This window comes from Symphodus melops (genome assembly GCF_947650265.1).
Source record: "Symphodus melops genome assembly, chromosome: 4".
In the NCBI taxonomy this organism is placed as follows: Eukaryota; Metazoa; Chordata; class Actinopteri; order Labriformes; family Labridae; genus Symphodus; species Symphodus melops.
In genome coordinates, this window is record NC_136694.1 from 22448621 (window position 1) to 22472958 (window position 24338).

At 40.5% G+C, this 24338-nt stretch overlaps 2 protein-coding genes across 3 annotated transcripts in view; one reads left to right on the forward strand and one right to left on the reverse strand.

Annotated features, from left to right (window-relative positions):
• The window catches only part of col2a1b (collagen, type II, alpha 1b), a 48910-nt gene extending 31187 nt beyond the window's left edge, over window positions 1-17723 (forward strand). Inside the window, exons 34-54 of the mRNA XM_079341348.1 lie at window positions 540-647; window positions 763-816; window positions 985-1038; window positions 1148-1201; window positions 1444-1497; window positions 2611-2718; window positions 3125-3178; window positions 3296-3349; window positions 4718-4879; window positions 5887-5994; window positions 9656-9763; window positions 10053-10106; window positions 10728-10835; window positions 12330-12383; window positions 12588-12695; window positions 12883-12936; window positions 13043-13150; window positions 14315-14603; window positions 15059-15246; window positions 15719-15961; window positions 16166-17723. Coding sequence (XP_079197474.1) covers window positions 540-647; window positions 763-816; window positions 985-1038; window positions 1148-1201; window positions 1444-1497; window positions 2611-2718; window positions 3125-3178; window positions 3296-3349; window positions 4718-4879; window positions 5887-5994; window positions 9656-9763; window positions 10053-10106; window positions 10728-10835; window positions 12330-12383; window positions 12588-12695; window positions 12883-12936; window positions 13043-13150; window positions 14315-14603; window positions 15059-15246; window positions 15719-15961; window positions 16166-16312 — 2271 coding nt within the window. The 3' untranslated portion in view covers window positions 16313-17723. The remainder of the gene's footprint in view (window positions 1-539; window positions 648-762; window positions 817-984; window positions 1039-1147; window positions 1202-1443; window positions 1498-2610; window positions 2719-3124; window positions 3179-3295; window positions 3350-4717; window positions 4880-5886; window positions 5995-9655; window positions 9764-10052; window positions 10107-10727; window positions 10836-12329; window positions 12384-12587; window positions 12696-12882; window positions 12937-13042; window positions 13151-14314; window positions 14604-15058; window positions 15247-15718; window positions 15962-16165) is intronic.
• A 489-nt stretch (window positions 17724-18212) lies between these two features.
• LOC306822371 (leucine-rich repeat-containing protein 3-like) lies at window positions 18213-23043 on the reverse strand. 2 transcript variants are annotated; one of them, XM_079341350.1, is made up of 3 exons: window positions 22892-23043; window positions 21160-21220; window positions 18213-21028 (listed from the first exon to the last, which is right to left on the reverse strand). In XM_079341350.1, the coding sequence occupies exons 2-3, from the start codon at window positions 21160-21162 to the stop codon at window positions 20306-20308; spliced, it is 726 nt and encodes a 241-aa protein (XP_079197476.1). In that variant the 5' UTR covers window positions 21163-21220; window positions 22892-23043; the 3' UTR covers window positions 18213-20305. The 2 variants fall into 2 exon arrangements, with proteins under 2 accessions (XP_079197476.1, XP_079197475.1); XM_079341349.1 differs by having other exon boundaries at window positions 18213-21220.
• Window positions 23044-24338: the final 1295 nt, after the last annotated feature.

A 24338-nucleotide genomic window follows, 5' to 3' on the forward strand; every position in this document is an offset into this window, starting at 1 on the left:
TAAGTCTGTATTTCCCTCCATCATCTTGACATTCATATGAGGACTAGAGGTGATTAAACTCTACTTAAAAGGGAGCCATACATTGAGAAGAACTCATAGAATTTGAGATATTTTGTGTCAAGTTAATTAGCTAATTACTTGATTTCTTTTTCTTCTTTTTTAATAAAGGAAGTCTGTAAATGTTTATTTGAGTCCAGTAGCTCAACAGCTTGTGTTAGAACAATCATTTTTATGTGATGATGAGTTGTGTGAAGTGTTACATCCTTGAATGTCGTTCTTTAAATCTTCCTGTTATCTTGAAGCGTGCACAGAACGCAAAGAGCGTCAACAGTCAACAGTTAATGTGTCTGACACATACTGCACATACATAAACACACAAATATAAATCAGAGAGATATGGTAACTGAACATTTTTTATGAGGTGTGAAAGCACTGCTCAAAAACTTCAACTATGATAGTATATGATTAACCTAATTAGCCTATTCTCAGCCACATCTCTGTCTCGACTCTCATCTTCATTCATTTCTGCTCCACAACAGGGAGCCATCGGACCTGCTGGTGCCGGCGGCGCTCAGGGACCCCCAGGCTTGCAGGGCATGCCCGGAGAGAGAGGAGCTTCTGGCATTCCTGGACCCAAAGGAGATAGAGTAAGCCATGACAGGAACAAAGTCTCAATGAATATTTATAGACATTCATATGGAGAATATTCTCTGCTTTCCTGTAGCCCTGGCAGGTGACTGACCTTTTTCTTATTCCACACAGGGTGACCTTGGAGAGAAAGGACCCGAGGGTGCTCCTGGCAAAGACGGTGGCAGAGTGAGTGATTGTTATCCATTTTGCTTTTTTATTAACAATCATTGCGATTGTGAGCATGTCAAAATCATGCGACACCTCGCACATTCTACATACTTTATTCCTCTCATTGTGAGTTTTAATTTCTGCCAGTCCAAATGATGTTCAAAACTTTTGTCACTCCTGTCACAGGGTCTCACTGGTCCCATTGGTCCTCCTGGTCCTGGTGGTCCCAATGGAGAGAAGGTGACCTTTTTTTTTTTTTTTTTTTTTGCAGTCATTTAAATTTGTTCTGCTTGAATTGATCAAGCAGATTTACTTGCTGATATTTACTGTGTTTGTGTTTGTGTTTCAGGGTGAATCTGGTCCTGCTGGTCCTTCTGGAGCTCCTGGTACCCGTGGTGCTCCTGTAAGTGGCACAATTTAACCAGTAGTGAATTATTTGGAGAACTTGATTCCCAAAGAAAAAGATTACATGTACTCTAAATCTGCATTATTAAGCATCCTTTCAGCTTTTAAATCAAATATTTGATGAAATAAGGATTATACATATTAATATTAGTATTAGTATCTGTCTGAGTTAACTTTCAGTCATGTTGCAGCCAATACTTAAAGTCTAATGTTTGTGCCCTCTCCTGTTTCCTCTTTCAGGGTGACAGGGGTGAGAATGGTCCTCCTGGGCCTGCTGGATTTGCTGGACCTCCTGTAAGTGCCAAAACAAGACTGACCGGCTTTTAGAGCCACATACTGCATGTCAGGCCAAGTCCTCTACGGCCCTCGAGTCATGTTTGAGATCTAAAAATAAAAGCAATGAAAGTTACTGTGATAATGTTGACAATGTAAAGGATGGAAAATAAGATAAGTCGCTTTACGATCTGTAAACCAAAACTACGTCAAACACTGTACACTAATACAAATAGTTATATACTTAAAAAAAATGCTTTATAATCTTAACCAATACCTGGATAATTATCAAAACAATTAAAAGGATGTCCCCTGATTTGTTAGCTGTGAAATATAATCCTCTTTGTTCACACACCTGTCTCTTACTGCCATCTGGAAACATTGAGATATCTTCATGTCTTTACCTCTGTTTGTCGCCTCTGATTTGTCAATTTCTTGACATGCCTCCTTGTCTTCTATGTGTATTATGCTTAAGAGAGAAATTAGCTTGTTAACAATCCAAAGTCTGTGTCCATTTAGTTCGTCCCATAGGCTCGGAGCAGCTCAAATCAAAGTTTTTAATAAGCTGCATCCTTACAAAATGATTCTCATCAATGTTTCTGTGACAACACCATGTGTCATACGTTGTTTTCCACTCAGGGTTTCTTCTGTGATTCATTATTGACTTTGTGTCAGGATGAATAGCACAACAAGGTATCGAAATCATTTTTGCCTCACAGCTCATAGACTGTAACATCACAGCTAATCACCCCACAGACTGGGAATAGGTATTGATACTCCATAAAACTTTTACTGCTCTTGTTGAATATCATGAAGTCTGTGTCACATTTTTATCATTTTAAAAGCTCTCTTAATGTACCGATCCACCCTAAGGGTAGTCAGAAGAAAAAATGAAAACACCCTGTTCTGTAGATTCCCATGGCTTACAAATCCCTCGGCATGGATTTGCAATCTGGGGTCACAGTGTCTGAAATGTGTGGACAGTTTTTCAAACTGTGGCCACGGTTTGATAAACTGTGCACAAAGATCTGCATTATAAATGGCATTGTTTACAAATCAGTGCTAATGGATTATAAACTGCGAGAGGTGACGTATTTCATTAATCTAACTTTATGTTTATGTCTCTTACTTTAGGGTTCTGACGGTCAGCCGGGAACAAAAGGAGAGCAGGGAGAGTCTGGACAGAAGGGTGACGCTGGTGCCCCCGGACCCCAAGGACCCTCTGGTGCTCCTGGACCTGCTGTGCGTATCTTGTTTTCTTGTCTAGTACAACACAATGAAATAATTACAGTTCTGGATTGGCCTTACTCCTGAACAATGGAGACTTCTACCAAAAACAATGGATGCAACGTTTTTTGTTTTGTTTTATTGTGATAAAAACAACAGAAAGACAGTGATTGACTGCCCTTTTTATGAGATTGTTGTTTCAATATATGCACCAAAGTTAGAATGAAATCACAATGAAAGCAGTCCTTGTCACTGATTGTGACACACCCAGCAGAACAAAAGCTAAGGACTTCACCATTCAGATTCAAACAACATTTCAAAGCTACTGATTTTTTTTTTTTTTTTTTTTTCAAGTATGCAACATGAAATAAAGTCCAGGCAGTAACGTACAGTATGTTTTTGTTTTTCTTGCTTGTTTCAGGGTCCCACAGGTGTTTCTGGACCTAAAGGTGCTCGTGGTGCACAGGGTCCTTCTGTAAGTGACCTTTTACAGACATCTTAATCTCATTCTGTCTCTCAGTCAAACTTAATGTCGAAACTTTTCTTACGGTTGAATACTCTTCCCATGATTCATTTCACCTTTCTTTTTTAGGGTGCCACTGGTTTCCCTGGAGCTGCTGGCAGAGTCGGACCCCCTGGTCCCAATGTAAGTTGACAACAGAACACACTTTCTGTACCTGAATGGCCATAACTATCCATACAGCAAATACGTTGATATAAGACATTGCTGATGTTAAGAACTTTTTCAATCAAGCATATTTCATCACCAAATTCAGCTCAATCTTCATTATGTACATTATGATGTTTTGGATCCCCACGTTACTGTTTATCCAGTACTGGAACCAACACTGGTTAATGCACGGCTCTGATCATTCATTAGCTTCCCAAAAAACCTACGGTACTTGTTTTTTTTTTGTCCAAACTAGTAGTCGAAACAGCACTATTATTTGAAATGGCTATTATAGAGCTGCATGTAAGTAAAGTTGTCCATAAAATATGATCATGTGGAATAACAAACAATAACAGATAGTTGAGTTTGCAGAGAGTGTAGTCAATGTATTGGCACCAGCAGTATGTATATTTTCTTAATCTCACTGGTGTCTTAAGTATCAGTCAAGACTTCATATTAAAGTGGAGGTATTTGAATTTGAATCTAGAAAGAAAAGAATAATAATGGACACTTGTATCAAATATTAAATTGAAAGAAGAAAAGCAAAAGTTCTAGGTGCAGCAGAGGAGATTCAAAAATGGTTTCTAAATGCCACCTCAGTTACTGTCACCTCAGAAGCCTTTTTTTAATTTGCACTTGTCTGCACTGCTGAAACAGTTTGTCTGTCACAGCGGGAGCTGTTGTAGTTTCTTGGAATATTTTTACAGACCTGTGACAAGAAAGCGCAACATATTGTGAGAATCAAGAGATCCTGTAAGACTGTGAATATGAGAGACGTGTTATTATAGGTTATTTAAAGAAGCAAAGCCGCTCAGGGGATCACACCTCGATACCACATGCTTTGGAAACAAACGCTGTGCCTGGTTGTGGAAGCTTGTAAGGCAAGGCAAGTTTATTTACATAACACATTTCAACAACAAGGCATTTCAAAGTGCTTCACACGACATCAAAAGCATCATGACAGAGAAGAAAAAAAATATTAAAAAAGAAAATTTGAAAATCACTAAAACAAACAATTCACAATCACAGAGGAGAACCATTTGGACATTCCCTGGGATGTTTTCTACCTCCTTCAGATCCCACATTTGAAAGATTTTCCAGAATCCTGAAAACGTCTTGACAGGATACGTCCTCCTAACGTTCGAGATTTTATTAAGGGCCAACTAGTGTGTACTGTATGGAGTTCACTCAAGCTTTGTAGTCGGTTTGGTTTACTGTAAGCAGGACACCCTTTTAATCATCTGAAATATTCCGTTTGTAAACAACAAACTTAACGAATGATGCAACTTTCTGTCTTTTTGTGCAATCAAATTGTTTAATGTCTATTTCTTCGTCCTCCTCTAGGGTAATCCCGGACCTGCTGGTCCTGCTGGCCCCCCAGGTAAAGATGGACCCAAAGGTGTGAGGGGAGACGGTGGACCCCATGGCCGACAGGGTGATGCTGGTCTCCGTGGTCCTGCTGGCGCTCCTGGAGAGAAGGGAGATGCTGGAGAGGATGGCCCCGCTGTGAGTTTCTCTTTGATTAAATCATTTTCCTCCATATAACACTTTGAGCACTTCTGAGCTTTTACATAACACTGACCTTGTGACTCCTAAAATACCACTCGAGTCCCTACAGCTCCCACATATTTAGCCCTCCCCTCCTTCCCTCCAGACTGCACAACTCCTTGAGCCACCACCAAGGTGAACACAGGTGTCCATTATAGAGAGAAGAAAATGATTAAATGTGTTTGTTTTCCACATTTCTGTCGACTTTTAGTCGCTCTGTCAGCCCAAAGAGCCAATTTTGGCGGTAATGGACAGCAGCTGAGCACAGTCTCCATTAATCCAGCGAGCTGTCATTGTCCATCACTGACTGTAATAGCAGACCAAGACATATGACAGCACAGGGCAGCACATGCCCCGTGACAGACTGATGACAGGACCCCAGGCTTTTACTTTCCACTCTCGTCCCTGCCACAGCACATGACGAGTCCTTTCATGATAATGACACATCAGGGAAGATTGCATACTTAAACATGAAGATAGTCACTGTGTTAAGTTCCCTTCTAAATATTGGTTACATGTATGAAGGCTTGCACCATGTATCAACACATCAAAGTCTTTGTGGGATTATCGTTGCTTTTAATAGTCAGGGGTTTGTTGCTGTAAGGGAGCTTTCAGTGTTGAGCAGAGCGGACTGTGCTGGAGAAGGTTAAGTAAACCTGAGAGGTGAAGGAGGGATCGATGTTAGTTTGTGTTGATGCAATTGGTTTCCAAAAATCCCAGGCGGAGCAAATGACGTGACATAAATCATATAAGGAGAAAGGATGACTGACATAGAGGGACACAAAGACAAATCAAACTTTCTTATATACAGCTCAACATAGTAAACTTTGTTCTTTGTTCACAGGCGTACAGATATTTTAAGTGTACAGATCATCTCCCCCTCTGTTTAGAAAATAATGGAAAAAGTAAGATGATGTTCTGTTGATCAGTAAGTAGTTATTAATTGTTCTTTTCCCTCCTCTTAGGGTCCCCTCGGTCCTTCAGGCCCTCAGGGTCTGGCTGGTTCACGCGGTATTGTTGGTCTGCCTGGACAGCGTGGTGAGAGAGGTTTCCCTGGTCTGCCCGGACCCTCTGTGAGTATACAACAAGCTGCTGTTTTAGCATTTAAATTGCTACTTTTTTGCAGGTGACAGGCAGGTCATTAAATCATAATGAAAAAGCAAAAATGAAGAAATACAAAACATTGTGAACTTCAAATTATTATTTTTTTTGTCAAAAGAATAAAAAAATAGAATAATTTAAGCAGCATTAACAAACCTTCCTTGCAGCACATAAAAAATAATAGAATACATCAAACTAGAAAAAAAACATCTGAGAGGCTATGTAGCACCCACTAACATAATAAACCACAATACAGTAATACAGATCTGCAGCTTTTAATGTAAGACTCCCACAAGCTTCTTTCATTTCCAACAAACGTAATAGCAGTTGCCTTCTACAAAAGTGATATGTAATGTACTGTAAATGTTATAGCTATTACCTCTGCACGGATTTGTTACGTTTGTGGGAAGATGAAAACCATCAGCTTTTAAAATTGTAAGAACTTCCCACAAAAGTAATAGGAGGAGGATTTTTGTGGTCATTGCTGCCAACAAGTTCAAGTGAGTTTAATAGAAAATATCATGAGTCTGAGCACAAGTCCAAACATTTAGGTTTACAGAAATATTAAAGGATGCAGATCAGTTTTAGGTTTGCAGTTTATTGTTTGTTGGCAGTTATTACATTCACGGGTGGTCTGGCTTGAACTGTTTTTCTTTGTAATTCACAAATTGACTATCAAAAGCTCAGACCTGTGACTCTTGCTGTATTATGTATTGGCTCAAAGGAGGATTATTAAGAATGCGATGGTCCCGCCAATGTTATTTAAACTTGAAGGCTAGGTTAGGTTATTTAAACTTTGAACTGGAAGGATTTCCATTTCAGAGCTGCATGTGGCAAGTGACATACAGTCTGTGTTCAAAACAAAAGAGGACGCTAACTTAACGACTGTTCACGAGTCAAAGCAGAATTGCACAATAGCCACTGTTCTGTCCCTCAGAACCCGAGTCAGCAGGAAGTCTGTGGACCATCGTTCTGCCGTGTCCTAATTAGATCAAACTCAAAGCTTGTCTCACATGAGACGTTCCTCAGATTGTATTTGATGTACAGTCTGACGTGTGACACAAAGGCACCTCTGCTTTCAGCCCACACTAGTTGATATGTGACACGGGCCATGTTCCCTGCTTTCAGCCTCTCAGTGGGCATGTCCTCAATATCAATTATTCATCAGCAAGCATAAAAGTGATGCCAAGACACAAGTTTTGATGCCAAGCTGCCAGGGGTGAACAGAAGCAAAAAATATGCTTTAAATACACTCAACAAAAATATAAACGCAACACTTTTGTTTTTGCTCCCATTTGTCATGAGATGGACTCAAAGATCTAAAATTCATTCCAGATACACAATATTACCATTTCTCTCAAACATTGTTCATAAATCTGTCTAAATGTGTGATAGTGAGCACTTTTGCTTTGCTGAGACAATCCATCCCACCTCACAGGTGTGCCACATCAAGATGCTCATCAGACACCATGATTAGTGCACAGGTGTACCTTATACTGCCCACAATAAAAGGCCACTCTGAAATGTGCAGTTTTGTCTCACAGCAAAATGCCACAGATGGCGCAAGCATTGAGGGAGCGCGCAATTGGCATGCTGACAGCAGGAATGTCAACCAGATCTGTTGCTCGGGCATTGAATGTTCATTTCTCCACCATAAGCCGTCTCCAAAGGCGTTTCAGAGAATATGGCAGTACATCCAACCGGCCTCACAACCGCAGACCACGTGTAACCACACCAGCCCAGGACCTCCACATCCAGCAGGTTCACCTCCAAGATCGTCTGAGACCAGCTACTCAGACAGCTGCTGAAACAATTGGTTTGCATAACCAAAGAATTTCTGCACAAACTGTCAGAAACCGTCTCAGGGAAGCTCAACTGCATGCTCGTCGTCCTCATCGGGGTCTTAACCTGACTCCAGATCGTCGCCGTAACAGACTTGAGTGGGCAAATGCTCACATTCGATGGCGTCTGGCACGTTGGAGAGGTGTTCTCTTCACGGATGAATCTCGGTTTACATTGTTCAGGGCAGATGGCAGACAGCGTGTGTGGCGTCGTGTGGGTGAGCGCTTTGCTGATGTCAATGTTGTGGATCGAGTGGCCCATGGTGGTGGTGGGGTTATGGTATGGGCAGGCATCTGTTATGGACGAAGAACACAGGTGCATTTTATTGATGGCATTTTGAATGCACAGAGATACCGTGATGAGATCCTGAGGCCCATTGTTGTGCCATACATCCATGAACATCACCTCATGTTTCAGCAAGATAATGCACGGCCCCATGTTGCAAGGATCTGTACACAATTCTTGGAAGCTGAAAATGTCCCAGTTCTTGCATGGCCAGCATACTCACCGGACATGTCACCCATTGAGCATGTTTGGGATGTGCTTGACCGGCGTATACGACAGCGCGTACCAGTTCCCACTAATATCCAGCAACTTCGCACAGCCATTGAAGAGGAGTGGACCAACATTCCACAGGCCACAATTGACAATCTGATAAACTCTATGCGAAGAAGATGTGTTGCACTGCATGAGGCAAATGGTGGTCACACCAGATACTGACTGGTTCTGAGTCCCCAGACCCTCAATAAAGCAAAAACTGCACATTTCAGGGTGGCCTTTTATTGTGGACAGTCTAAGGTACACCTATGCACTAATCATGGTGTCTGATGAGCATCTTGATGTGGCACACCTGTGAGGTGGGATGGATTGTCTCAGCAAAGCAAAAGTGCTCACTATCACACATTTAGACAGATTTATGAACAATGTTTGAGAGAAATGGTAATATTGTGTATCTGGAATGAATTTTAGATCTTTGAGTCCATCTCATGACAAATGGGAGCAAAAACAAAAGTGTTGCGTTTATATTTTTGTTGAGTGTATCAGAATCTAAGTCGATAAATCTATTGTAATTGTAATGATATAAAAGAACCCAGAGACATAAATGTTGTTTCTAGAGGACTGATGGTACAGGACATGTAGTCTATGATAACACAGGGGTCGTCATGTAGTGCAGTGAAGGTGGTATTAAAGTGACACTAGTGACACTAAACATCTTCTACCCGACTCAACAAACTGGATACTTCTCCAAAACCTTTTCAGCGTTTGAATGAGGAGATTCATTATTCAATATTAGTCAATATTGGTGGGAACTTATCTGAGAGGGGTGACCAATAGTTTGTGAAGAACTTGATGTGATTCAGGCAAAGCTGATGCAAAGATATTTATATTTGTAGTACTTGGTTTCACAAGTTTTTAACAAAGTTTGAGAGTCTCAGGAGACAGCAGTCCTGTTTTCAAATCATCAGGTCTTATTTAGTTATTTACAGTATTGGTACCAAGTGTATCTAGGTAGTCTAATACCATAATGTAACATGAGCGTGCTTCTTTAATTTTGCAGGAAAACTGAGATTTGTAGTTGCTGTACAACAATTCAATGATTTAATATGTATTTCAATGAACAGTGAAAACGTCTGAGCTCGCCTGTACACACCCCATTTATGTACTGTATACATAAAATTAGATTTAAAGTTATTCAAAAGCTAACCTTTCACTTTGTGTCCAGAAACTCTGAATGAATCAGTTGATATATCATTTTAATAATGTCCGACTTTGTTTCTTCTTTCCTCTCAGGGTGAGCCTGGAAAGCAGGGCGCTGCAGGGGGCAGCGGAGACCGTGGACCCCCTGGACCTGTTGGACCCCCCGGACTCACTGGACCTGCAGGAGAGCCCGGCAGAGAGGTCAGTGAAAGGGCATCGACACACGGCATAAGTTTGGAATCACATCTTTCACACCGATGTTACCACACTGACTGTTTGTGTGACATGACAGAACTGTGCAATGTAGGCCAAGTCTATTAAAAATACACTGTTATGGACATCATGTATACATTTGCTTTGTGTTTACACCGTATTAGTGATGTGTATTGTTGGAGCCGGCTCATTATGCAGCTGATCAGTATTCAACAGGACAGCTGGCTTGGTGGAGGTGGAAACCCTTTACACTTACCATTGTTCTGTGTTTTCATAGGGTAACCCTGGATCTGATGGACCTCCTGGTAGAGATGGAGCTACTGGAATCAAGGTGAGAAAGACACAATGATGCTTCATTAAAATACACATGGTTTCCTTATTAACACATTGATGTACCGGCTGTGTGTCTTCATGCTGAAGCTTCTTTGACAGTCACTTTTTGAATATGCTGTTGCTCATTGTAGGAATGATGTAGCTATTCTTTTTCTTATGTTGCTTACATTTCTAAATTGTTTTTTTTATTATTATTATTGATGAAAGAAATCAACATAATGTGGGGGTTATCTGTAATAACGCTTAAATTGAGTTGAATTACATAACATGCTGAATCCTAATTGGCTTCAATCAGACTTTAATAGTACTCACAATGTGTGGAGGATTATCAAGGAGATGGATCTCAGGAATTATTTAATTTGCAAACTAATCCAGACTCCAACAATGATGCATTTCTTTATCTGAAGCTGCAATGAATAAAGTTCATCTGGGTTTTATGATTTATATGCACCTAAATCTATACCCAGTATATAAAACACACTCTTGGTACATTTTCCTTAATATTGCTGTTTTTGGTTTTTATCTATCAGGGCAGACTAACATACATCACCCATTCCACTCTGCTACTAATGATAGAGTGTTTCTGACATGGCCAACTGTTCTGCTCTCTGTGCTGCAGGGTGATCGTGGAAACACCGGTCCTGCTGGTGCTCCTGGCGCTCCAGGCGCTCCTGGTGCTTCTGGCCCAGTCGGTCCCACCGGCAAACAGGGAGACCGAGGAGAGTCTGTGAGTGGTGACTCCAAAAACTCAAGTGAAAAATGTGATGTTGTCTCTTTAAATTGCAGGATGTTCCCCAAAAGAGACATTTCTCTCAATTCAGACAGAAAGCTGACATGGTTCAGAAAAGGTGGATTTTTCAACTGCTAAAAATGTACTTTCAGGAACAGAGACTTGACTAAACGACGCGTGGACATAATATTAATTTTTAAAAAAACCTCTCTATCAGGATTTGTTAATGACATGGAAATCACTCAAACACTTCAATATGGTTTTACCATTTCAACACTCTTTGGTACTGAAATGCACCTTAAGCAAAGTTTGCCCTTTCTCACAAGATCAATTTGACCTTAAGGGCTACAAGAATGTATGCTTTTGGGAAGTTATAGTGGCACTGATGGAGCAGTCGATTATGGAGGCTTTTGAAAAGGGACAGTACGTATTAATACAGATGTTTGTTGGCTATGGGCAAAACCTTGTCTCACAACCTCTCCTCTATCCCCAACACCATCGAGCCGATTACAGAACATTTTCTCTACACTTAATACTTAAATTATGAATATCATCAACTCATCTCTGTCAACTAGTGTGTTCCACCACTCAAGGAGGATCGGGTCACCCGCTGCTCAAAAAAACAATCTCAACCAAGCCCAATCTGTTCGACCCAAACTCCGACTCTACTCAGACTGCACTACTGTCAGTAACAGAATCGCTCAATTGGCTAAAGCTGCTGGCCATTTTTCAGTTCCAGTGCTGCAAGACCTATCAACTGCCTTTGACACTTTTAATCATCAAATCGTCCTATTCACGCTCTCTGACCTTGGCATCTCATGATCTACCTTCTGCTGGTCTGTGTCCTACTTTTCAGCGAGATCTTTTTGAGTGTCTTGGAAGGGAGAAGTGTCCGAAGCACACATTTTGTCCTAAGGGGTGTCATAACTGATGACCAGCTGACATTTAAGGTTCAAGTGGCCATGATTGTGAGGTCTTGTCGATGTGTGATTTCACACATCGAATATTGCAACTCCTTACTTGCAGGTCTTCCTGCAAGCTTAATCTAACCTCTGCAGATAATCCAAAACGCAGCAGCGTGACTGGTTTTTAACCTACCTAAAACAGCACGCCACTCTGCTGTATATCCTTCTACACTGGCTCCTAGTTACTGCTGGTATCAAATTTAAAACGCTGCTGCTCGCTTACAAAAACGTCTTCTCCTTAACTAAACTCTCTCATCCATGTCGACACTTCCTCCCACCCACTGCGCTCTGCCGATGAAAGGCTTCTGATCCAACCTTCACTGCAGGCCCCAAGTCTCTAGCTAGACTCTTCTCCTCTGTCATGCCCCTGTGGTGAAATGAACTACCAAACTCCATTTGATCTTCAGAGTCCCTTTGCACCTTTAAAAGTTAGAGATATAATGACTTCATCAATCGGTGTGCCAGTATGGTTTGTTTGGTTTTTTCTGCTGCAGCTTCATTCAGTTTTCTTATGTTTCCTTCAAAGGGTGCACAAGGACCTTCCGGACCGTCGGGACCTGCTGGAGCCAGAGGAATGCCTGTATGTATCTTTCTGCACATGAATACACTGACATGCACAAACAGTTTTTTAACTATTCTGGTTTTTCACAAAAAATGTAACTAAATATGCATGCCTAAAAACAGTTTGGGGAGGTTCTGTGTATATCTAACACGAAGAAGGAAACAAAAATGTGTGGAATAACAATAAGTTTTCCTAAAAAGGTTGTTGTCCACTTGTTCAAAGGGACCTCAAGGACCCCGTGGAGACAAGGGTGAGGCTGGAGAGGGTGGTGAGAGAGGACAGAAGGGACACAGAGGTTTCACAGGTCTTCAGGGTCTGCCAGGACCTCCAGTAAGTATTCACATTCTGGATCTTTCAGTAACAATTGACAAATGACTTCCTCATTTTCACTTCTGCACCTGCTGATTTTCCATCAAACTTTTAACAGTCTAAAAGAGTATTATGTGTGTAAAAAATGATATTTAACTTGATATTTAACCCTGAAAAAACACTGATCCACACATCATTATGTGTTCAGGGTCAAGCTGGAGACCAGGGTGCTACTGGACCTGCTGGACCCTCCGGACAAAGAGTGAGTGCTAGTTCTGACAAGATTCAAAGAGAAGGGACAAAGGAATTAGGTTTGGTTTTTTTGCAGGTCTTTAACAACATGAATTTTCCTCCATCTATATTTATAGGGACCACCTGGACCTGTTGGTCCCAGTGGAAAGGACGGTTCATACGGTCTACCAGGACCCATTGGACCCCCCGGACCCCGTGGTCGTGGTGGAGACACTGGTCCCTCTGTAAGTACCCAAGGAAAGATCTTTGTCTGAAACACTAATTGGGATGATAACAGACTTTAAAGTACGACCTGGGCTATAATGTGACTTTGTAGTTTACATATATGGTCGGTGAACATGATAAATGACGTATTCATACATTCATAACACCCTCTGAAGTGGAAAAGATCCAGAATAAGTCAAAGAGCCTCAGAGTGCAAAATTCACACCCTATGATAAAAATCACGTGCAGCAGGTGGAAGTCATGCTGTTACTGGGTGTGAATGACGCACAGAGCTCATATAGTCTCATACTGTATGATGTGACCTGCTGATGTGCTTTACTGAGGCCTCTTTATATTCAGTGAAAACCTCTTCATTTCCCTTTTGGCTTGTGCCGAAAAAGCAAAGACAGTCTATTTCAGCTAGGTGTGGATGAAGTCCAAAATGTTGAATACATTCAACAACATTGCTATTATTGTTCATAGTGTTTCATTTGTCAGCATAAATGCTTAGAACTGCAGCAAGAACTCCAAACGCTCGAAACCAAGCTTCTAAAATCCTTTTGGGGTTTTTTTGTAGAACTTATTCCTTCAGTCTGGATTATTACAGGACAGCAAGCACAATTTCATTAACATGACATGTATTTCCATGAAAATACATACAGTGGGTTTGCTTTACTGATAAATCAATATTAATCTTTTAGATATATCACAGTCAATTTCTTAGCTTATACTTTACTTATACTTTGGGTTATGAAAGATTCCATATGACAAATAAAATGTAGCTTTATATACTAATAGTTTTAAAGCTCACAGTACACATTATAGGCACAACGGGGGAGTAAATAGAGCCATTAAGAGATATATAAAAAGATAGAATGAAGACAAAAATGTGATCAAAACCAGAAATTATAGATCTAAATAAGATGTAGCAAGGATGCAAAGTTTAGCTCATTGTTAAATTCCTTCACATAAATATTGAAATAAGACCAGAGAACAGTTTGCAGAACAGCTCTCAGCACCAGAAAAATATGAGGGGGGATTTGTCAAGTCTAAATGGAGAAGAAAGAATAATCCACTATTTGTGAACAAAGAGACTACACATGTGAAGTGATGACTAGAAAAGAGATGTCTAAAAGGTATTGAATGCTAAATATAACCCTTGAACATTGTTCTTTTCTTCTCAGGGTCCCCCTGGAAACGCCGGACCTCCAGGTCCTCCTGGTCCCCCTGGCCCTGGCATCGACATGTCCGCCTTCGCTGGTCTGGGTCAGACTGAAAAGTCTCCTGATCCTCTCAGGTACATGAGAGCCGACCAGGCTTCTGGAAATCTCCGTCAGCACGACGCTGAGGTGGATGCCACACTCAAATCTCTCAACAACCAGATTGAGAACATCCGCAGCCCCGAGGGATCCAAGAAGAACCCAGCTCGCACCTGCAGAGACCTGAAGCTCTGTCACCCTGACTGGAAAAGCGGTGAGTGACACTGAGGGGAATTGGATAAATTGGGTTTACTGGCTGGAGTAGAAGAAAGATGACAATTGATGTTTGCAGTTGAAATGTAGGTGAAAGGTCGTGTATTCTGACTGGGAGCGTTTAGGTTAGGCTGACTCAGAGTGTGTTTTTGAGTTATTAGATTTCTACAGAATTCTATAACATAATGATTTGTCATGTATACAAGTTTTTTTTTTTCTTTTATTATATATTTTCGGGGATTTTTGTGACTTTATTGGAGAGATAGGATAGTGGATAGAGATGGAAATCAGGGAGAGAGTGTGAAGACTGAAGAAAGGATTCGGATCCAGGCCACCCGCGTTGAGGACTACAGCCTCCATCCATGTGACGTGCGCACTAACCACGGCGCCACCAGCACCCCAAGCTTTTTTTTTTTTTTAAACACAATTATGAACCTTTGATATGTTTTCCTGCAGGAGAGTACTGGATTGATCCCAACCAGGGCTGCACCATCGATGCAATCAAAGTCTTCTGCAACATGGAGACCGGAGAGTCCTGCGTCCTCCCGAAGCCTTCCAGCATCCCTCGTAAGAACTGGTGGTCCAGCAAGAGCAAGGACCGCAAACACGTCTGGTTCGGAGAGACGATGAATGGAGGATATCATGTAAGCATCACAATGTTTCTCATATTTCTTAGCAATCAGTTTAGCTGAAACAAAGAAACCGCCTCTACTTCTCTTATTATATTATATTATAATGACAACCTGCTCTCGACACAACGTTTTGTCGGATTTATTGCTCACATCAAGGCCCAAAGTATGCCCAATGTAATCAAGGAATGAAAAGATGTGGCTTTGGATTTCTGAGCTTTTCTGCACAGATGGAAAAAAAAATTATCTTGAAAGCAGAAGACGCTCTAATTTAAATGCACACACTAATAAGCAGTACATCTAGGAATGTCTAAATTTTATAAAACTTTTCAGGTAAATAGCTTAACAACATAAAAAATAATAATAATACTGAAGAACCTTTTCAAGAGCCCAAATAGCCTTGCTTGTTATCTGTAAATAATCTTACAAATGCCGAGACAAAGTTAAATGTTGTCATTTCCTCCTCCTTCCCTGCTACCACTTACAGTTCAGCTATGGTGATGACAGCCTGGCAGTCAACACCGCTGCCATCCAGATGACATTCCTGAGACTGCTGTCGACTGAGGCATCTCAGAACCTCACCTACCACTGTAAGAACAGTGTGGCCTACATGGACGCCTCCACAGGCAACCTGAAGAAGGCCGTGCTGCTGCAGGGCTCCAACGACGTGGAGATCAGAGCCGAGGGCAACAGCCGCTTCACCTACAGCGTGATGGAGGATGGCTGCACGGTAAGACAACTAATAAATGCACTCACCGAATTAGCTTTAAATCGTGAGATAACAAAAATGATATTGCATCGTCCAGGATTGTCTTTCCTTCCTTGACAGATGTTAAGCACTATCTCTTACTCCCCAAGGCACTCTTATCCTCTGCCATTTTGGAGAAAGTCATGATTCATTTAACAGCAGTTAAATTTTTTTCTCTCTCCACAGAAACACACGGGACAGTGGGGCAAGACAGTGATTGAGTACAGATCGCAGAAGACCTCTCGTCTGCCCATTGTGGACATTGCCCCCATGGATATTGGTGGAGCAGACCAGGAGTTTGGAGTAGAGGTCGGAGCAGTCTGTTTCTTGTAAAGAACGAGGGATCCAAAAGAGGAGAAAGAAAGAAGTGGAAATTAAAAAGAAAATAGAATAAGAAAGGAGCACACTTCCGATAAAAGAGGAAAGAAAGAGTGAAAACGAAAAAAAATCAAGACACTTTTTTAAAATGGGACTTTTTTTCTAAGTAAAAAGTGCTTTTTTTCCAAGTCGAACTCCGTAGGATCTCTGCACTGAATGGCACCAGCAACTGTCACCTGTGATTCATCCAGCGTTGCCTCCAGTCAGCACTCCCCCGAACCCCTCTTCATGGACACCCAACATCCCCCAAAAGCCCCCTTTTCTACATTTGACTACCCTACCCCATGAACAAAAAGGAGGAAGTAGGAGGAGAGTACGGGAACATAAATACCAGGGAACTTGAGAGAGGAAAATGTGTTGGTGTTATTTATTTATTGTTTAGGTTTGGGTCCCAGGTGTGTTAGGACTGAGTTTGTTGCTAAGTAATAAAAGCCCACTTACACATATTTAAATAAAGACCTTATCCACCAAATTCTTCTCTTACTTCCTCCTCTTTTCTCATCACACCATCTGTCCTGTTTCCACTAAAGCCAACAAATCTCTCAAACCAAAAATCTAGCTTATGTAGAAGTGCAAGTGTTCCTAGTTCTACCACCAGTGTGTATCGAAAAGTTACTGTGTATTATAATAAAAGTCAATGGTGCTATTGTTGTAAAACAGTCTGTATTTTTTAACAACCAGATACTCATGTAGTATATATACTGTATGTATATATGTGTATACATATATACACAGTTTGTCGGAGAGAGCATTTCAACCTGTCAATTTAAATTTCTGGGTTGAGAAATGTCCCTGCCTCACCCCACCCTTCTGCCTTGATCCCAAAAATGTTAAAAGTCATGCCCATAATGAATTAAGGCATGTCCTATTTGGAAATAATTCATTGTTTGTTTTTTTTTCATATTATAGAGCTACCTCACCAAAAGTCACAAATATATGTAAGGCCTTTCCCCCTGAATATTCCCTGTATTTTAGCTGATTATCAATACGACCATTATCTTGGTCAATGAAGCCCAGTCTACTGCCCCGTTTGTTCCTTTCCCTACCTACTTCCTCTCACCAGTTCCCTCCCCTCACACAGCGCATGCCCTCTGCCTCGACATACATTCTCTCTCTCTCTCAGACACACACACGCACACACACACACACACACACACGTGCTTCTTTATGAAGACATACAGGGTGTTTTACTTTGTTGCTCCTGTTGTGTGCAGAGGGTGCATTTGTGTGAGGTTGTGTATATTTCTTATTATTAATAATAGTATTATTATTAATAATAATAGCATTATATTATTATTATGATCATGACTTGTTTTTGTTACGTTTTAATTAATGTAAATTGGAAATAAAAGACAAAATAAAGTAACAGGCTGAAGTTCATTTTTATTTATACCCTGTTTTGTTCTCCACATATTCAAGTATGTTGGGGCAATGGTTTGACTTTTCTCCAAGAAAAAAATTCTTCCAATAAAAAAGACAAAAAAACATGTGACTTTTACCTGCTCCCAATGTGTTTTTATGGAAATATATTTTCCAGGGGGAGAAACACCTCAGAATACAAGAAAAAAGTGGAGAGAAGGATGAATGTGGAGGGGTGTTTTGATTTTTTGAAGATGGTTATTTGAGGAGAAAGAGAAAAAAAAAAAAAAAAAAAGGTTTAACTCATATCATGTGCCTTACAAAAATGTCAGATATTTTTTTATTGCATGGTAGAGTAGAAATAGGAAACAATGCAAACCATGATCAGCTCCGTCTGTAAACTGATAATGTCTTCCTGTACTATTACTCTTCTTCATCTTTTGCCTTTTTCAACTTACAGTGGCAATAAAAGGTAGAAGCATTTCTATGAACAACATAGAGCAATGTTTCTTTTATTCATTTCTTTCAAAAAAAAAAAAACTTAATGGATCAATAGGAAACTATTATTTTTGTTGAATAACTATCTTTTGCTCAAGTAAGTACTGGTAAACAAGAGAAAACAAATCATTTTGACAGAAATACAATTTCTAATGATAAAAATACTTGCAAAACATTTACACAGTGGGCGTGACTGCTTTCTTGAGTTTGGGTTGGAAGTGCCTAGCTTAAAGATTTAGGGGTTTAAAGATTGCATGGTGAGGCAGTTTAGCAAACTGAACTCTAGCAAGGACACTGACGCCATGATTTGTGACTAACAAGAATATTCAGGAAATCTTCAAAACATGTAAAGATACAGCAACATTTCTACACAGGTTTATGGACTTATTTTCTTTTGACAGTCACAGAACAAGTACTTTCTATTTCCTCCCTAATCACCTGGTAGTCTTTAAACCAAGACCAGGCTTTACATAGATCATTTATCATGACAACATCATACTATCTAATTCACAGTGTTTCTTTAACCTGAATGACACAAACTCAAACCAGTCAGTCTCTGTGAATAACTAAACGAGCAAACATTTAGCACTTTACATAACACAGAAATGTATCCTATTCTAGGGTTTCCTTTAGCTTTTACAGTTATTTCAACTTGAAAGATAAAATAAGGTTCATATCCATGACCACATAGAGGTTTTTAACAATACATTTAATGAGCCATTGAACAAAGACACGTGAATAACACAAGTTCACAGCTAGCGGCTCTGGACAAGTTGAATGTTAACATTCTAACAATGATATGGCTAGCATGCTGAAGTCCAGTAGCTGCAACACAACTATCAAACATCTGAGTTTACAGTACTAGCTTGCTTTTATTTGCTGAGGGGAATTCCCAGCTAATAACAACTGGCATTACTTGGACTTTTGATGTATTTGTAGGTATTAAAATGAGACCCAGAGTATTAAAGAAACTGAAAATTTTACCTTTAAATGGAGCATTCTCAAAAACAGGTCCTGTTGAGTTTAGTTTTACCATGTGAGCATTGCAAAAATTCCTAGCCATTATGAATTTATGAATATCATTATGTTGTGTAACAGCTCATGTTTGTAGCCTATTCAGCCACTTTATAGTGGAAGCGGAAAATAGGAGACAGAAAGACTCATATTAATTTAATCTAAAATAACTGCTTTGTCAGGATGAATCTTAATTTAATTTAGAACAATAATTTGAGTTTGAAATCAAGCTGAATTTCTCTTTTCCATTTAGTTTCTGCTTTTTGTACACTAAATTGTCTGAAATATGCTCATGATTGCTGCAGCTTGGACGCAAAAAGACCACCTCCAGTTTGGCTTCCTGAGAGTAAATTTAGTAAATTTAGATCTATGGTTCCTCATTGGCAATTACAAAAACTGGATTAATGAGCATGTATCAGGGAAAGCTTTCAGTGAATCCAATCCAAATCTGTGTGCTCAATGTAAAAATGACCAACATTTCACAAAAAAAAGCAAAGGCACACAATCAGACATCACAACAGTCAGGCAATTAGACGAGGACACGCGTATTGAGTGTGCATTCTCTCCTTTTAGACCTGATAAACACACTCCAGCTGATTGGAGCCTTTCAAGTGTTCATTAAGGGTCAGTTGGTCAAAGACTTCTAATTAGAGCTTAATAAAAGATAAAACAGAGCACCGCAGGAGGACTGATGGGAGAAGAAAAGATTAAAACAAAATCGAGGCTACAGAGGGAATAACAGGGTTGTAGAGTTCAAAGAGTTTTCTTTTTCTGATGTAAACCTTTTATCATCTGCTACACTTTTCAGTTTTTATTTCTCTCTGTGAACATGACAGAATTAATCAACCATTTCTCACCTTTTATACATTATTTTAAGTAACACACGGGTAAAGAAATATCAAGAAAGACACAGACGGGCCTCAGTAGAAAAAAATTGGAATCACTAAGAGACAGCTGTAAAAAGTGTTCTTTTTTCAATCAGCCACAGCGGCTTACAATAAATCCACATGGTATTTCTGAAGTTAAGTACATTAAAACAGTGTTGGATTATAAGTCATTTTATATGTGGGCAGGTGTTCAGAAACCAGTGCTCAGTGTGTCTGTCTCTGTAGGGGTCTTGCGTGGGCTGGGTAAACTCTTCAGGTACTCCAAATGCCTGCGGGCCTCAGCTTGGTTCTGCCTCACATAGTACACCACGTACACAATGACCATAAAGAACCACACAAACATTGTAACCAGCATGGCTACATCAGTGGTCTTTCTCTGCAGGCTGCAGAAATTCACCCCGGAATCCAAGAGTTTGACCAGAGGTTGACCTGCATGCTCACCCTGAGACCCTGGGTCCTCCCACCTGCTCCCCTCACCCATCCCCCGCACTGAGCTCTCACAAATGATCCCGTTCACTGTCTCTGGCTCCAGGTTGAGGGTCTCCATCAGCTCCTGGAGGGCGCAGTCACAGTGCCAGGGGTTGTGGTACAGGCGAGTCTTTGCGCGGGTGGAGCCGAACTCCTCCCTGCTGGCCTGTCTCAGCTGATTGTGAGAGAGATCAAGCAGGCGCAGCTCTGACCCAAGATGCCGCAGGGCCCCAGAGGCCAGGGAATCAATGCGGTTGTTGGACAGGTACAGATCCCGCAAGTGGACCAGGTCGCTGAAGGCACTCTCAGGGATATTCCGTATGTAATTACGTTCCAGGTAGAGTGAGACGGTGTCCGGTGGGATCCCCTCTGGGATCTCCCGCAGCCCGGCATCCGAACACACCACCGTGGCCGTGTCCCAGGCACAGTGGCAGCTGTCCGGGCACTGAGCATTCGCTTGGCCCCATAGGGCAGAGAAGAAGAGAGAGACACACAGCCATGAAGGAAGACCAACTCCTTTACCTCCGCTGCTGTTGGTACGTCTCTCCTCACACCAGCCTGTGAACATGGCCTCACCATAGCCCCCCAGCACACACAGGGTCCCAATCAAACTCACATACAAGCACACCAAGAGAATCTGGCAGAAAGAAAAAAAAAGGTCAGTGGGGAAAAGATGAGTTTCTCCTTCAAACACATGCAATCAAATTCAATGTAGAAAGGAGAGATGATATTTTGGAGGTCAGTGGGTTAAAGAGATTGACGATGGAATTAGTTTAAGCTGGTTCATCTGATTTTGCAAGGAGAGATTCTATAAAAGGTTTATGACAAAAAAAACTGCAGTACAAGAAAGGACCCCCCCCCCCATCTTGAAAGCTGTAATTATTGTTCAAGTTGTGTAATTTGATATTAAAAAAATCTTTAATTTCTGAATTAAAAGGACATAAATCTTTACACTTAATTATCTGGAGTCCTCCCATTTCCTTCCCTGTGTCTTTTCTAGCCGAGCATCACATTACACTCATCGATACATGTTCATCTCATTCATCCCTCTATTTATTTCCCCATGATGCTATAACCCCTTAATCATAAACCATGATGGGAGGAGGGGGGGTAGAAAGAGGGGTGGGATCGATGGTCCCAGTATTGCCTGCTACACTATTAAGAGCCAGAGCATCAATCCTGCCTGTGTCCCAGAGTGTCAATAAGTGACAGAGCTGGAGAAGACAACCTGGTTGTCTTCAATCGTCTGGTTGTTTACTCAAGGAGGAAAAAGCTGTTGTTTTAGGAAAATTTAAAAAAGGGAGACATCACATTTTTAAATATTTTAGATCTCCGAAGTCAAACCTGTCTTCCCTTTATCATCTATTTGAGTCTCCGATTGTGTATTTTCACTTTTCATGTGTTTTTTCAAATAGTGGTCTATCACATTTTTGTTCTAGTAAAGTAGACCCAACTCTGGCACAATGCTTGAATTTGATGCAATCCTATTCAGTGTGAACTACATTCTCCTCACATTTAATAATAACACAATCAAAGCTGTCATGCACCTCTATATTCTCCTGCACAGAAAGTACATTATCACAGTGGCCTAGTTTTTAATAATGTGTTTAAAGGGTGAACAGTGACAGCCCTGAGGAGGTGTCATCAAACAGCTCATGTGAGATTTACTGCCCCCCTCATTAACCCTCCTGTTAGTAAATGCAGATGCATGCAAATACCCAATTAACCAAAACATATCTGCCTCATATTTATGAATGGGAACGACAGATCGGCTGTTCTGACAGCGTAGTATTGCCGTTTCCAAATATTCACTTCAAATATTTTCCACACATTAGATTACTTGGAGTACAAAAAGTTATGACAGGCTAAATAAAAAGGCAAAAAGGTTGCTTGCTCCCCGTGTCTGAGGTAAAATATCATAGCTTTGTTTTATGAGATTAACTTATATGAAGACAAAACATGTCCGAAGAGATTTGATTTAGACCTTAAATTGCGTTATTCTTGGTGAAGCAGGTCAGCTGGACTGTCAGAAGGAAACGAAGCCGAAATAACCGATTTAAAACCTCGAAGGAGCCAAAACACGAGCAGGGCAGTTTAAAGCGTCGTTTTGCTTTTTCTGTTTTTCAACTTTGACAAGTAAAAAACAAAAAAACTGGCAAAGTAAATAATTGCATGTTATAAGAAAGAAAAAAAAACACATAACTTTATACATTTAAAAGTCTCCCAGCATCGATATTGAAAACGCATCATGGTATTAGTTATTTTTTACACTTCTCTAAACTACTCGCTTAAAAAAAAATCAACTTACCCGTTAAACCTTTTCAAGTTTCAGATCCAGAGAGTGGGAAATTATTTTAAAATTGCTTTTAAGTTCTTCGTCGTTTGTTCACAAACAGCAGACGGATTATCTTCATTTTCTTCTTCGGTGTAAAAACATCTAAGTGAGGAGCCTCAGTAGTGGATCTGGTTTGTCGCCGACAGACGGCTTCATCTCTGACTGTCGTAGCAGAGGGTAGTTATAGCAACAAAGATGTGGGGCAATCTCTCTCTCTCTCTCTCTCTCTCTCTCTCTCTCTCTCTCTCTCTCTCTCTCTCTCTCTCTCTCTCTCTCTCTCTCTCTCTCTCTCTCTCTCTTTCTCTCTCCCTCGGAGGAGGAGGAGGAGGCGTGTCTGAACTCTGAACATCTTTTTGTTTTCATATCCACTTTAGTCGCACTGGATCACCAGTCGATCACGAGATAATAACTTCATTACCTGTATGAGTATGTCATTGTTAGGCTATCTCTTATGATCCCAGGCAGGTAAAGAGAAAAAGGATACACTGTAGCCCCAAAACAAACAACACAGATTGTATACCTGGGGGAAAATGGTACACTATAGATAATAAAAGAACTAAATTCAGCATTTTAAAGATTTATAATATCAGTGCAACTAAGAACACAACTTCATTATTCTGTAGGCTACCGCTACACAGAACTTCCTCAAATATGCTTTAATGTGATAAACAAAATAAACAATACAAACTTGTAAAGGATTTAAATGAAGTTAGTGTGACTTGTAAGGGCAATGTCAACATGAATGCTGCTACTGTCAAATTGAAACAACACATAAAAAAACTATAAGGTGACCCAGAGATTCCAGCTCAAAAGATTTTGAGTAGTAGACAGACATACAGTAGTTTAGAGTCTGCTTTAAACTATGTAAAGTATGTCTGTGTGCGATAGATGTAAATTCTTAAAGGGATACTTCCACCATTTGCATGAAGCTGTGTATCATTAGAAACATGGTAGTAGTGTTGAATGGTCGTGAATCCAGCCCTCATTTTGCCCTGAGATGAGAAAAATATGGATTTCTTTACCTGGAAGTTTTCTTTATGTGATGCAATATGATGCTTTTTGCATCACATGAAGAAAACTTTCAAGCAAAGAAAAACATATTTTTTTGAAACAACTTAAAATTTAAATTCAGTGTCTTTGTATACATTCTCCTGTGTCACTATTGCAACACAGTTAGTAATGCAGACATGTTTGAGGGAAATTGTAATTGTTTGAATTAAAAAAAAAAAAAATACGTGTACACATTTTTTTTCGTGACCTCTCCTGACCCTGCATCACGCCTCCTGGGGGGCGGGGGAGGGGGAGGTCGCGAAAAAAAATGTGTACACGTATTTTTTTTTTTATCATCATTTATTACAGTGTAGCTGTGGGGGGTTTTGTGCGCTTTGGCTACTTTGGGGATAACTGATAAATAAGTCAA

What these genes read in the sequence shown, in the direction of transcription:
- LOC306822371 (XM_079341349.1), bottom strand. Translation starts at nt 21,151, where the DNA reads ATGTTCACAGGCTGGTGTGAGGAGAGACGTACCAACAGCAGCGGAGGT.